The 12034-nt window shown below is 35.1% G+C and overlaps 1 protein-coding gene across 3 annotated transcripts in view; it reads right to left on the reverse strand.

Moving 5' to 3' along the window:
• Positions 1 to 12034, reverse strand: part of LOC150110071 (uncharacterized) — a 184083-nt gene that overhangs the window by 97401 nt on the left and 74648 nt on the right. For 2 of the 3 annotated variants that reach the window (XM_090391106.1, XM_090391090.1), the window contains exon 2: positions 4352 to 4501. In XM_090391106.1, coding sequence (XP_090247232.1) covers positions 4352 to 4501 — 150 coding nt within the window. Of the gene's footprint in view, positions 1 to 4351; positions 4502 to 12034 lie in introns of those variants that run through there. The other variant, XM_090391098.1, reaches the window with a different exon arrangement.

Consider the following 12034-nt stretch of genomic DNA (forward strand, 5'->3'; position numbering starts at 1 on the left):
AAATTTAACGGCATAAGCAGTAATGTATCATTAGTTACTATTTACGTCAAAAATATCAAACGACTAACGCAGAAAACTGTTATAATGGGGGGGGGGGGGGGGCATTACAAAATTTATGTCTTGCAAAATGGGCAGTGGCCCGAAAAAGTTTGGGATCCTATGTTCTATAGGTTCTCCATTCACAATGCAGTTGATATTTTCAATGTTTCTGCCTATTTTCATTGTCTTTGTCGTTTTAATGCTGACCATATCTAATGCTACTATATCTATTACAACAGTTATTCACTTTAGTCAGGGAATCTTGCAGATTTGTAGCGGATTTATTTAGAAGTACAACATCATCCGCATAAAGTAAAAAGCTGAGATTAACATCTCCAATTTTGATATCAGGTTTAATACCACTTTCCTTCATAATGTGATCTATATAGGTAACGAATAAGATAGGGTATAATGTAAATCCCTGTCTGACACCAGATTTAACATTAAACCATCTTCCTGTACTTCCTTCAATTCTAACTGCTAACTTACAACTCAAATAAAGACTAAGTATTGCTTGATATAATGTCCCATTGACACCATATAACTGTAGAGTTTGGAATAGCTTCTCTCTCTCTTGGCACCTTGTTATATGCCTTTTCCAGATCGACAAAACTTAAATACAGATCTTTGTTATATTCCCATGATTTCTCAACTATCTGTCATCCTAAAGTGAAAATCTGCTATCCTGACAGCCTCTATTTGGCCTGAATCCAGCTTGTTCTTCACCAAGCTTCTCTTCCACAATCCTTCTCAACTGTTTCTCATGTATACTGGCATAAATCTTGCCAGAAACACTCAGTAGAGGAAATACCTCTAAAATTCTCACATTCAGTTTTATTTCCCTTTTTATATATGGGTACTATGAGAGCTCTACTCCCATCATCTGGAATTCCTCCCTCTGTTCAGGCCTTTTGAACTATGGAGTGTGGCCACTGTAAGACTTTTATATCTCCATACTTGAGCATTTCTGATTGAATATCATCTACTACTACTGCTGCCTTTCCACATTTCAAGCTTTTGATGGCTTTTTCTACTTCAAGTATGGATATGTATTCCTGACTGCATGCCTGGTCAGTGTTTTTTTACCACTGTGCTGTCATCACTGCTTGTTTCATTTAGCAGTTTTTCAAAGTAATTACTCCATACTTGAAGGATATCTTTTTCTCCTGTTTTCATGTCACCTTTATCATCTCTAATTCCATTTAGCACTCATTAAAAGTGAGTCTGGCTCCACAGCGAGTGCTACCTATGTTGTTGTTTTTGTGGATTTTATTATTTGTCTTTCCTACTAAATTATTATTTATGGATAATTTATATAAATCTACCCTTCATTATGAACAACAAATGAAAGGAAAACTACACTGTGATGAGCATGGGAGTGGCATATTCTGTTTGCCACATCCTTCACAACAAATGTATTACTTTGTTTTGTCACCATAACATTCAGTTTTATAAAACATCACCTGTAATAATACAATAATATCCCACTTTAATGACATTTCGTTTTATGCAATCTGCTCATAGAACAGTTTTAACGACATGACACTGCCAGCAATCAACCAATGTGTAGTATTTGTGAACAGATTATTATAATGTCATTGCTCACTACATCTCTCTGTGTTTTGGTGTTTTGCTGTGAATTATAAATTATTTCCAACTTATATTTTATTATTGGAAGCAGTTTATAATTCACAGCAAAACACCTACCTTCCTGAATTTTACCTTCCATTACTGGAAGGTAAAATTCAAAGTAAAAGCAATGTTGCTGCAGTGATCTACTAGTGATTTCCATGAATCTAGAAGTAAGAAAAAAAAAAGATTTGCTTTACAACAATGGAACTTAACGTCATATGACCAGCTGGGTATGTCTACATAAAGTATACTGATACATTTGGCGGTAAAAATTTTTCGTGGATAATAGATTTAAGTTGTATTTCTGAAGCTCTGTTGCAAGTGTTTATCAGTGAATGAATTAAAGGAAAGGTCCTTCGAAGAATTCCCGACTCCCCTAGAGCTCTTTCTTAATAATAATAATGATGTTGATAGATATTGTGTGAATAATGGATCTCCTGCCAGAAAACTCAATTAGTCTTCCGACTCCATGGAGATACCTGTGTAATATAACCGCCCCCCCAACACACACACACACACACAAGCTATCATTGCAAAGTTCATAAAACCTCACACTTCTGCCACATTAAACTACCAACCATTATCCTTTGTCCATAGAGCCAGTCTATCTAAATCCTCCTGCAAGATATCCTCAGACTTTATCACATCATTAGCAAACAATAGGATATTCCCCCCCCCCCCAAAAAAAAAATCACATCCTGTATCACTGATTTATTAATTAAAAAAAGCAGCAATCCAATTATAGTATACTGCCAGGCACTACTGATCACTCACATTCTTTGGATTCAATTTCTCATCAAGTCCTCTAATGTGTCTGTCTGTCAGCCACTCTTTTATCCATATCACTAACTTCATATCCATCCTCATTTGTTCCAGTTTACATAACAGTTCTATGTGGTATCCTGTTGAATGCTTTTGAAAGTTCAGCAGCATCAATGTGTAGCCATTTCCTTTTCTTTATGCAATGCAACTTTCACTTTATTATAGCAAGTGAGTAGATTACTAATGCAAGACTCATTTTCTGCAAGTGCGTTATCCCTCTCACCCCAAGAATATCATACTACCGCTAAGTATTCTTGAATTCTGCCTTTGACCAACCTTTTTGGAGAAGTTCATTTCCTAACCACCAATCATGGCATAGTGACTGATCTAATAATTTTTTGCCTCCTTTACACTCTAATGGTATGTTACAAGGGCTAAGATTTAATAAAAACAGCCTGGTGTCAGAAGCACTGCAAATTTCCTTGAACATTCTCACAATACACAAGATGTTCCTCCCATCTAATCGCATGGCCAAATTCACATTAAGATTCTGTCAACTCCCTATCAGCTGACATTAAAGTATCTCTCAACCATTACCACTTCCATAGTCATTCTTTTGTTTGCTGTTAAAGAAACACTTTCGCTTTGAACTGCTAAGGTAATCTACACTGATTCTGCATTCCTACCATACTGGTTCTTCTGGCATGTGCTTGATAATCACCATATTCCTTATATACCCTCCACAATGTCTCTCCTTTTTTTTTTTGCAGCTCCTGCTTAATATTAAGCATCCAACTTCTGATTCAATATACAGTAAACTACTGTCTTCAAACCCCACCCCAATTCATGTTGCATGTGGGGGGGGGGGTTGAAGATAGTAGTTCCTTCCAAGCTGGCTCCTCCCTTTCCATAATCAATTGCTCCATAGGTCTACTTAAATGAAAATTCTGTGTAATGGGACTTCCCAGGTGAAGACTACATTCAGGCATTTGCTTAATGACAAATGCCTGATGCTAAATCTGATTTTACATCAGATCCTGCACTCGCAAATCACAAGTTCCTTTTATTACATGATGTCATAAGTAAATCTTTTAAAAGTTGTATAAATTCCATTTCCTTTAATCTAACAGATAAGCTTAGGCGTTGATGGTTATTCATGACTTATTTTTCACGGTATTAACAACACCACAAACACTTTTATCAACAAAGATGTTTTATTAACACTAATATTACGCTGATTTTCAACTCGGCATCATCAGAGCACAACACACATGTAAACGCGACAGTGAGTGAGTGAAACAATATAATTGCAAAAGACAAAAGATCTAAAGTCCTATTTTTGGCGCCCTCTAACGGGAAAAAAAAAAAAAAAAAAAACAGCAGTTATCCAGGAGTTTTTCTTAGGATAACCGTCTCCCAAATTTTTGGCAAATTAATGCAACCATATTTGTTAAGGTTGGGAGAATTCTTCAAAGCCATTGTTGACTCAAAAAATAATCTTTCAGATCTATAACGACTCCTAAATAGCAAATTCGTTTTCCTCCATCTAATCCTGTGTGAAGGAGTGTCCAAAGCGTGGTCTGCCAGTCCCTGTGCAAGTCCCAGTCCTTGTACTCTCTATCCTCCCTGAAAATATCACCTTTATATTCAAATCCCTATAATTAATCATTGAAACTAAGTTTCACTTACTTATGCCTACACCTTTTGGCACAGTTAAACTAATCAATGCCCAAAACTCTCCCCAGTTATTTCTGGGAAAAAAAGTACAGATATATATATTGCAGTAAACCCTCAAGTCCAGAACCACATACTTATCTAGTAGACAATCTTTACCAACAAGGTTTTTTAATCTTACACTTTTTTTTATAAATACTATAATAATTTTATTACATGAAACTATATTGAAAAATATACATACCCATACTGAAGAATTTTTTTTGGATCAAGAAGTAAACTATTTTCATTTTCATTAAGAACAGTCTTAACTTCCTTTAAGTCTTCTGCTTGAGTCTCACTGTCCTCATTTTGCAATGAACAAGGTAATATACATTCAGGATTTTCCAGGATGCTAATAAAATCAAAATATAAAATTTAAGTCAGTTTTTAAGGAAGAATGTTGTTCAATGTATATGATGTAATATTTATGGAGAAAATATCACAACATAATCAAGATAAAATAATTTTAACTCTCAGAACCATGATGCTTTGGTTTCTAAAGTGGGATATTTTCAAGAGCAAATATTACACTTGCAATTTCTTCCTAGTTTTGGCTAAAGCTAAGTTAGCCAGTCTCATTTGGAGGTAGAGGTCTTATTTCAGCTGAAAACTCATGTTTTTCAACCTTCAGAACAGGCAAACCAGTCTCCCCCCCAATGAACACACATGGATTTACAGTCATGAATACTTATGAGAATATGCGAAAGATATACAGTCCTCACCAGATGTCATAACTCCCACAGTCAACCATGAGTCCCATCATGGTAGCCAACTTCCTGGATAGGAGATGACACATGAATGAATGAATGAATGAATGAATGAATGAAACCATCACACCTTCTTAATCCAAGAAAGAGGATCTTTTGCAAAAATACATTACTGATCAAAATTAGTACTGGAAAGTTAATTTTTTTTTAAAAAATTCTCCATTCATTATTTCTGTTTTATATACATGTTTATAAATCTAAAATTTTAATATTTTTTCTATTTCAATAATATTTAGATATATTTGGACATAAGGGTTTGAGAGTACCGATTCTTGAGATAGCAAGGGAAAATTTATTCATAATCAAGGTAATCATTTTAACTTCAAATGGGGGGGGGGGGAGAACCACAGTCTTAACCTGGGAAGTGACTAAGCATAAGAAATATATACACGTTTGCACAAGAATAATGTTTAATTTGCCAAATATTTCAGTCTGAAATAAAAAATCAAATGACTAAGCATAAGGAATTTTCAATTAAAAAGGGTTACATGTGGAACTACAAAGGTGATGACTACGACAAACTCAGGAAGTAGTTTGGAACATTGCCATGGTATAAGCAACTGTTAAGGATGAACGTCAATAGTGCAAGAGAAATTATTATTCAACATTTCAAAGGAATCCATGGGTTCATTATAGGATGGTAGATAGCAATATTAGATTGCATAGCCAGGATCAGAAGGATAAATCAGGCAGTGTAACAGTATTTATAAAAATGTCGGGGAAGTGACTAGCAAACATTAAAAATACAAGCAAGAAGGGTAACAGCATGATGAAGAAGTCAAAATTTGATTATAAGAAGAAATTGGCTGAACAAACCAAAGGAAATCTCTAAGAGTTCTTTTGCTATGTAGTGAGTAAAAGGAAGAATCATTGCAGAAGGATAAATTTAATGAATACTGATGGCACAGTTGAAAAAATAGTTGAAATACATGAGTGGGTGTCATTTAGGAGGAGATAATACAGTGACCAATGGTATGTTATATTAGCTGGGTTATGCTACAAGAAACTGATGAGGCTGGAGTTCTTGGCATAATGGTGGACAGAAATTTGAAATTCAAAGGTCACATAGAAAGAATTACAAATATACTGCTTGGAAAGAAGTCAACAGATACCCCACAGGCAGGGTGTATCATGCCATGTAATGAGTCATAACATTGGGCAAATTAGGCCACCCCAAATCAACAATCAGTGATACTATACTATACTGATATGGAAGCACAGAAAGTCAACTGCAAGTGCTACTCACAGTGGATGACCCACCACACTCACTGAACATGACCATAGGATGCTAGAGGATTATATGTAAAAACTGCCAGTTGTCAACTGACACATTGAATGTGGAGTTCTTAGCATCAACTGAAACATGAATCTGTACAAAAACATTCAGACTCGAGTTACAAAAAAATGGGTTTCCATGGTAGGACCACAATACTTGAACCAACATGCACAATTGTCTTCAGTGATGCAAAGAGTGTGTACAGTGGGATGTGGAAGCTTGAAAGCTGTGTTATGGAGCAATGAATCAAGCTACACTATTGAGGTGTAGCGTGATTATTCTGGACAATGCAATGTTTCCTACTTTCTGGCATTTCTGTGGAACTGACTATTGTCCCTTTCAGCAAGACAGTGCACTGTCATAAGGCTGGTTCTGTAACTGCATAGTTTGTGGACATGAAAGTCACCACACTTGACTGGCCTCCACCAAGCCCTGATCTCAATCCTACTGAATATCTAAGATGAAGTGGAGCATTGGGAGAGGTCTAGACATCTGCCCCACAACAGTCCAGGACTTCATTACATGCCTACAAGAAGAATGGTCAAAATTTCCTTTGACTGCTATCGCACATTTATAAAAAGTATGCCCAATAGGATTGCTGTAGTCATTAAGGTGGGTGCCATGGCTGTTTGTCCTCACACTATGGGGTCTGTTGACTTCTTTCAAAGTAGTGTAGAACTCGGAGGATAATTACAATGTTGAAAGGATGTAATTTTGCCTCTTAACAAAGCCTTGAACTACTGTGAATAGATCTGAGATCTGGTCTACTGGGTTTCAAGCAGATAAAGAAGTTGTGGGGGGGGGGGGGGAAAGAAGAGTTAAAGATTATATCAGTATTATGGAATGTACATAACGAGGACAGATTGACAGTATGTGGATTACAGATTCCGGTTAACAAGAGAAGAAGGTGTGATACAAAAGAGATCTTTAACCTTGCATGGGTGTTATAAGATAGTTGTGAACTTTTTTTTTTCATTATGTGGAAGGTGGGGAGAGGACAAGGGGACACTATGGAAATTTGTGTATGGTAAAGAAAGGGATGAAAGCTAGATTTTTCTATCACAGAGCACTGAGTGAGTGGAACAAACTGCCTGCTGAACTAGTGAATGAGTTTAACAGAAGGTATGACATCTGATGTTGGGTGATCAACAACCTCCTTTATTGAGCCTTGACTGCCTGGAGATAATAATGCATAAATTATGTATTTATTCCATAAAATTTAATTTCTATAAGACTGATTCTGAATCTTACATTTTTTTTACCTCTTCATTAATAAATTTATTTTGTGTTATGCAGATGCCCTTCTTGCCTGTGTCTAAAGGAGGTACTGGTATTAATCTCACTCTTAGGACTCATGTCATAACTATAGACACTGAACATAACAGAACTAAATAACAGAACACTATATTACTGCGAAGAAGTTGTTAGAAATTTAAGTGATTGATTTTAGAAGAGCAGGAAAGCAAAGCATTCTCCTAACCTTCACAATGAGCATGGCTGTATTAATTAACTAATTTATTTATTCGTGTCCCAAATTTAAAAAAAAAAGAGGGTTTAAATTTGAGACATGAATTTTAAGACCAACACCAATTAGAGTCGGTCTTAAAAATAGGATATTCTTTTGATAATTCAAATTATGAATTTCAACATCACTTGTTTATTGATGCCTTGTATGCTCTGATGTACAAGGTGATCAAAATTAAAGTATCCCTGTTTAAGATCTTGTGGAGTGCCATCCGGTGATTCAAATGATACGACTTTGCAGGAATACACTGTGTCATGCCAAAGTGATATCTGAGAGAAAAAGCAGTTCCAAAATTAACCACCAGGGGTGTTGTAAATGCCAATTGCATGGAATTTGCATATCATGCAAATCTGCAGGTGGGTTTAAAAATATGGACAGGATTTTTCCCTTCATTCTGGTTGTTAACACCATCCACAGAGATGGCACTAAACCTTTCCCCAACGTGCTTTGCTTTGTTCATGAAGCTGTACTACCTAAACAACTGCAGTGCTGAACTCCATGAATGTTATTGCGTGAACAAATGTCGACGAGGTCAACATTTCCATATGCTTGCGATGAATGATTAGTCATTTTTGAAGAAATGGGATCATTGGGAGTTAAACCTGGCAGAGGTTGCAAACGAATCAGTTCACAAGTGCATGAAGTTGCCACTGCTGTTGTGGAACAAGCCATGAATAACAGCATTGGTTACTGCAGTGCACGTGCTGTATCAAGACACGTGGATGTGTCTCACACAACTGCATCTCTACCCATTCAGGATAACCTTGACACACAAGTTGTGCCTGTAATTTGAAAGTCAAATGACATTCACTTTAACATTCCTTGCTGAGTGAAGTTGGATGTTGCATGGCCATCGATGATTCTGTGGAGAGATGAGGCTCACTTTCACCAAAACCCTGTATGCAATCTAACAAATTCCTTTGCATTCACTTAAAGTTATTGTCTGGTCCAGATTTATAGCTTCCTTTATCACTGGACCATTCTTCAAGGACATTCATCAATCAGGTCCTGTTACCTGTTCAGTTACTGTCAAGAGATATTGCAATATGATAAACAATTTTGTTCTGCCACAGCTACAACAGAGCCTGAGTATGGATTCAGTCATTTTCATGCAGGATGGGGGGGAACCCTTCCACACATAGCAATCCATACAAGAGGTTCTTCAAGAACATTTCATATGGAAGCTAGACTTCTAGTTCTGGGAATTTCTCAAAGATAGGGTTTATCGGGATCATCCTAATAACTTGCCAGCGCTAAAATACAGCATAATGTCATATGCACAACATCAGTCCTAATCAGCTGCATTCTGCCATTGAACACACAATGCAAAGCGTGCAGTTTGTGGCATATTGAGAAAGGCAGCACACTGAACAGTATAGTCCAAGAATATATATAATGGAAGTGAATAAAAATGTAACTCTGCCTGAAGTTGGTTACTCTGAGTAGTGATCACTGCAGCCAGTCCCAAGCCTGGATGAAGGAGGAGAGTTGTGCATTGGGCTGGCAATCCAATCATATAAAAAATTTGATGCTATGAAACTGATACAAATGAAATCTCCGAACAGTACTCAGTGGCAACCAACCTGGAATAGAAAAAAGGATATGATTAGATTATGAAATAGACAGAAAAATAAGAATAAAATAAGAAGGAGAGATATCAAAATGGCAACATGGAATGTAAGGACAATGAAACAAATAGGAAAGATGAATGAAGTTGCTAATGAAATGCTGAAATATAAAATAGACCTCATTGCACTACAAGAAATGCGATGGCAAGTACAGGGGAGAATTGATAAACAGCATTATAGTGTTATTTATATTGATCCCAATAAACAAACTGGTCAGTTGTGTACTGGCTTCATAGTAAGCAAGGAAATGTGGAAAAGTATGTTAGAATATGAAGCTATTAATGACCGAATATGCAAAACAAGATTAAAAGCAAAATTTAGAAACATTACTGTCATTTCAGCTCATGCACCAACTAAGGAGAAAGAAGAAATTGACAAAGATCGATTTTATGAGCAACTTGAAGAAGTTTGCTGCAAGACACAAAAGGTATGATATTCTATTAATCATGGGAGATTTCAATGCTACGATTGGGAGAGATGAAAATCAAAAGCAAGTGGCAGGAATATTTATGTTGCATGATAAAAACAATGAAAATGGTGATTTGTTTCTGAGTACAATTTGCACTCAGAAACAAATTATTCATAAGAAGCATATCATTTGCACATAAACCAATTCACCTGGAAACTTGGAGAATACCAGGCACGAACGAAGTAAACCAGATTATGTTTTAGTCTCGAGATGTCATTTCTCCTCTGTCACTGATGTCAGGAGTTCTAGAGGTCCTAATTGTGACAGTGATCATTATCTAGTGAAAATGATTATAAGAGAAAGATTATCAAATGTGATAAAGATGACAAAAAAGAAGGCTGGGTTATGGGACATAGATAAACTTAGTAATGATGTAAAGGAAGTTAAGAAATTCCAAACAACTCGAAAACTAAATTAAATAAAACTGAAAATAACATAGCTGATAGATTCAATAGTATTGATGGAAAATGGAATAGAGTTGAAAATATGATTAAAGAAGAAGCTGTTGAAACAATAGGTGAAAAGAAAAGAACTCGTAATGAAGAATGGTTTGATGAAGAATGTGATGCAGCTATAAAAGAGAAGAACAGAGCAAGAGCACAAACAATGCAGCTAAACACTAGAAGTAATCAGGAGAGATACAATGAACTTAGAAGAAAAGCAAATAATATACTAAAAAAAAAAAAAAAAAGACAAGATTATGAAACAAATAAAAGAAATTGAACAACTTAATACTCAAAATGAAAGTAGAAAAATTTATGCTGCAATTCAAAAAATGAAAAAAGGATTTCAACAAGAATTAATGGATGTAAATATAAGAAAAGAAATTTATTTGGAGAAGAAAATAAAATAGTAGAGATGGGCAGAATATTTTAAGGATTTATTAAATAGAGAAGAAAATGGGGAAAATATTCAATTAGAAACAAGAAAGGACATTGATATAGAAGAGACCACCGACAACTAGTGAAATTGAAGCTAAAATATAAAAAATGACAAATAATAAAGCACCAGGAGAAGATAATATAGTTGCAGAATTACTGAAACATGGAGGGGATTCGATATGTTTTGTACTACAGGATATATTTCAACAATCTGGTCCAAGGAAGAAATGCCAGACAGCTGAAATGTTGGCATAATCTGTCCTATACTAAAAAGTATAGGACAGATTATGAAAGATTTATAAAAAAAAAAAAGAAGACAAATTCGACTGTAGTAATTATAGAGGTATTATATTACTTAATGTAGTTTATAAAATTCTTACATCCATAATAAATGAGAGGCTTAAATAAATTACCAAAAAGAAAATAGGAGAATATCAGTGTGGATTTAGATCAAACAGAAGTACCATTGATCAACTTTTCATTATCAGACAGATGATGAAAAAATGTTTTGAGCCTGCATTAGACCTACATGTTATTTATAGACTTTAAGCAAGCATTTGACAGTCTAAACAGAGATAGTCTACAAAAGGCTATGAAAGAATTAGAGATACCACCAAAATTAATTAGATTAGTAATGATGACCATAAAAAAAACAAAAGCTAAAATAGATAATAAATTTAGTGACCACCTTCGAATTTAATAAAGGTGTAAAACAAGGAGATACACTATCAACAACATTATTTATTATAGCTTTACATTATACGATTAAAGGTTTAGATCAAAGAGGAACAATTTTTAATAAATCAAGTCAATTATGTGCTTATGCTGATGATATAGTCATCATGTCAAGGACTAAGAAATGGTTAATTGACGTGTATAATGAACTGGAAAGAAAAACTAATGACATGGGATTAGAGATCAATGTAAATAAAACTTAATATATGGTGATGTCAACTTCAGAAATAAGAAGAAAACCACAGAATCTACAAGTTGGACAGAAAATTTTTGAAGGAGTAGCCAGATTTAAGTATCTAGGAGATATTGTAGAGAATGAAGCCCGATCAGCAATTAAAGAACGTATTCAAACTGGTAATAAAGCATATTATGCAATGAACATGATTAAAAGCAAGCTAATAAGCAGAAGTACTAAAATACTAAAATATAAAACACTCATTAGACCCGTGGTTACATATGGAAGCAAAGCGTGGACTCTTAGTGAAAAAGACCAAGTCAATTTGAGGAAATTTGAAAGGAAAATTGTGAGAATTTATGGACCTGTTGAAGAAAATAGTGTATGGAGAATACAGTACAACAAAGAAATTAGTCAAATACTAAAAAA

This window comes from Typopeltis vanoorti, chromosome 1, assembly GCF_054136105.1.
Source record: "Typopeltis vanoorti isolate ZY-2024b chromosome 1, IOZ_Tvanoo_1.0, whole genome shotgun sequence".
Lineage (NCBI taxonomy): Eukaryota > Metazoa > Arthropoda > Arachnida > Uropygi > Thelyphonidae > Typopeltis > Typopeltis vanoorti.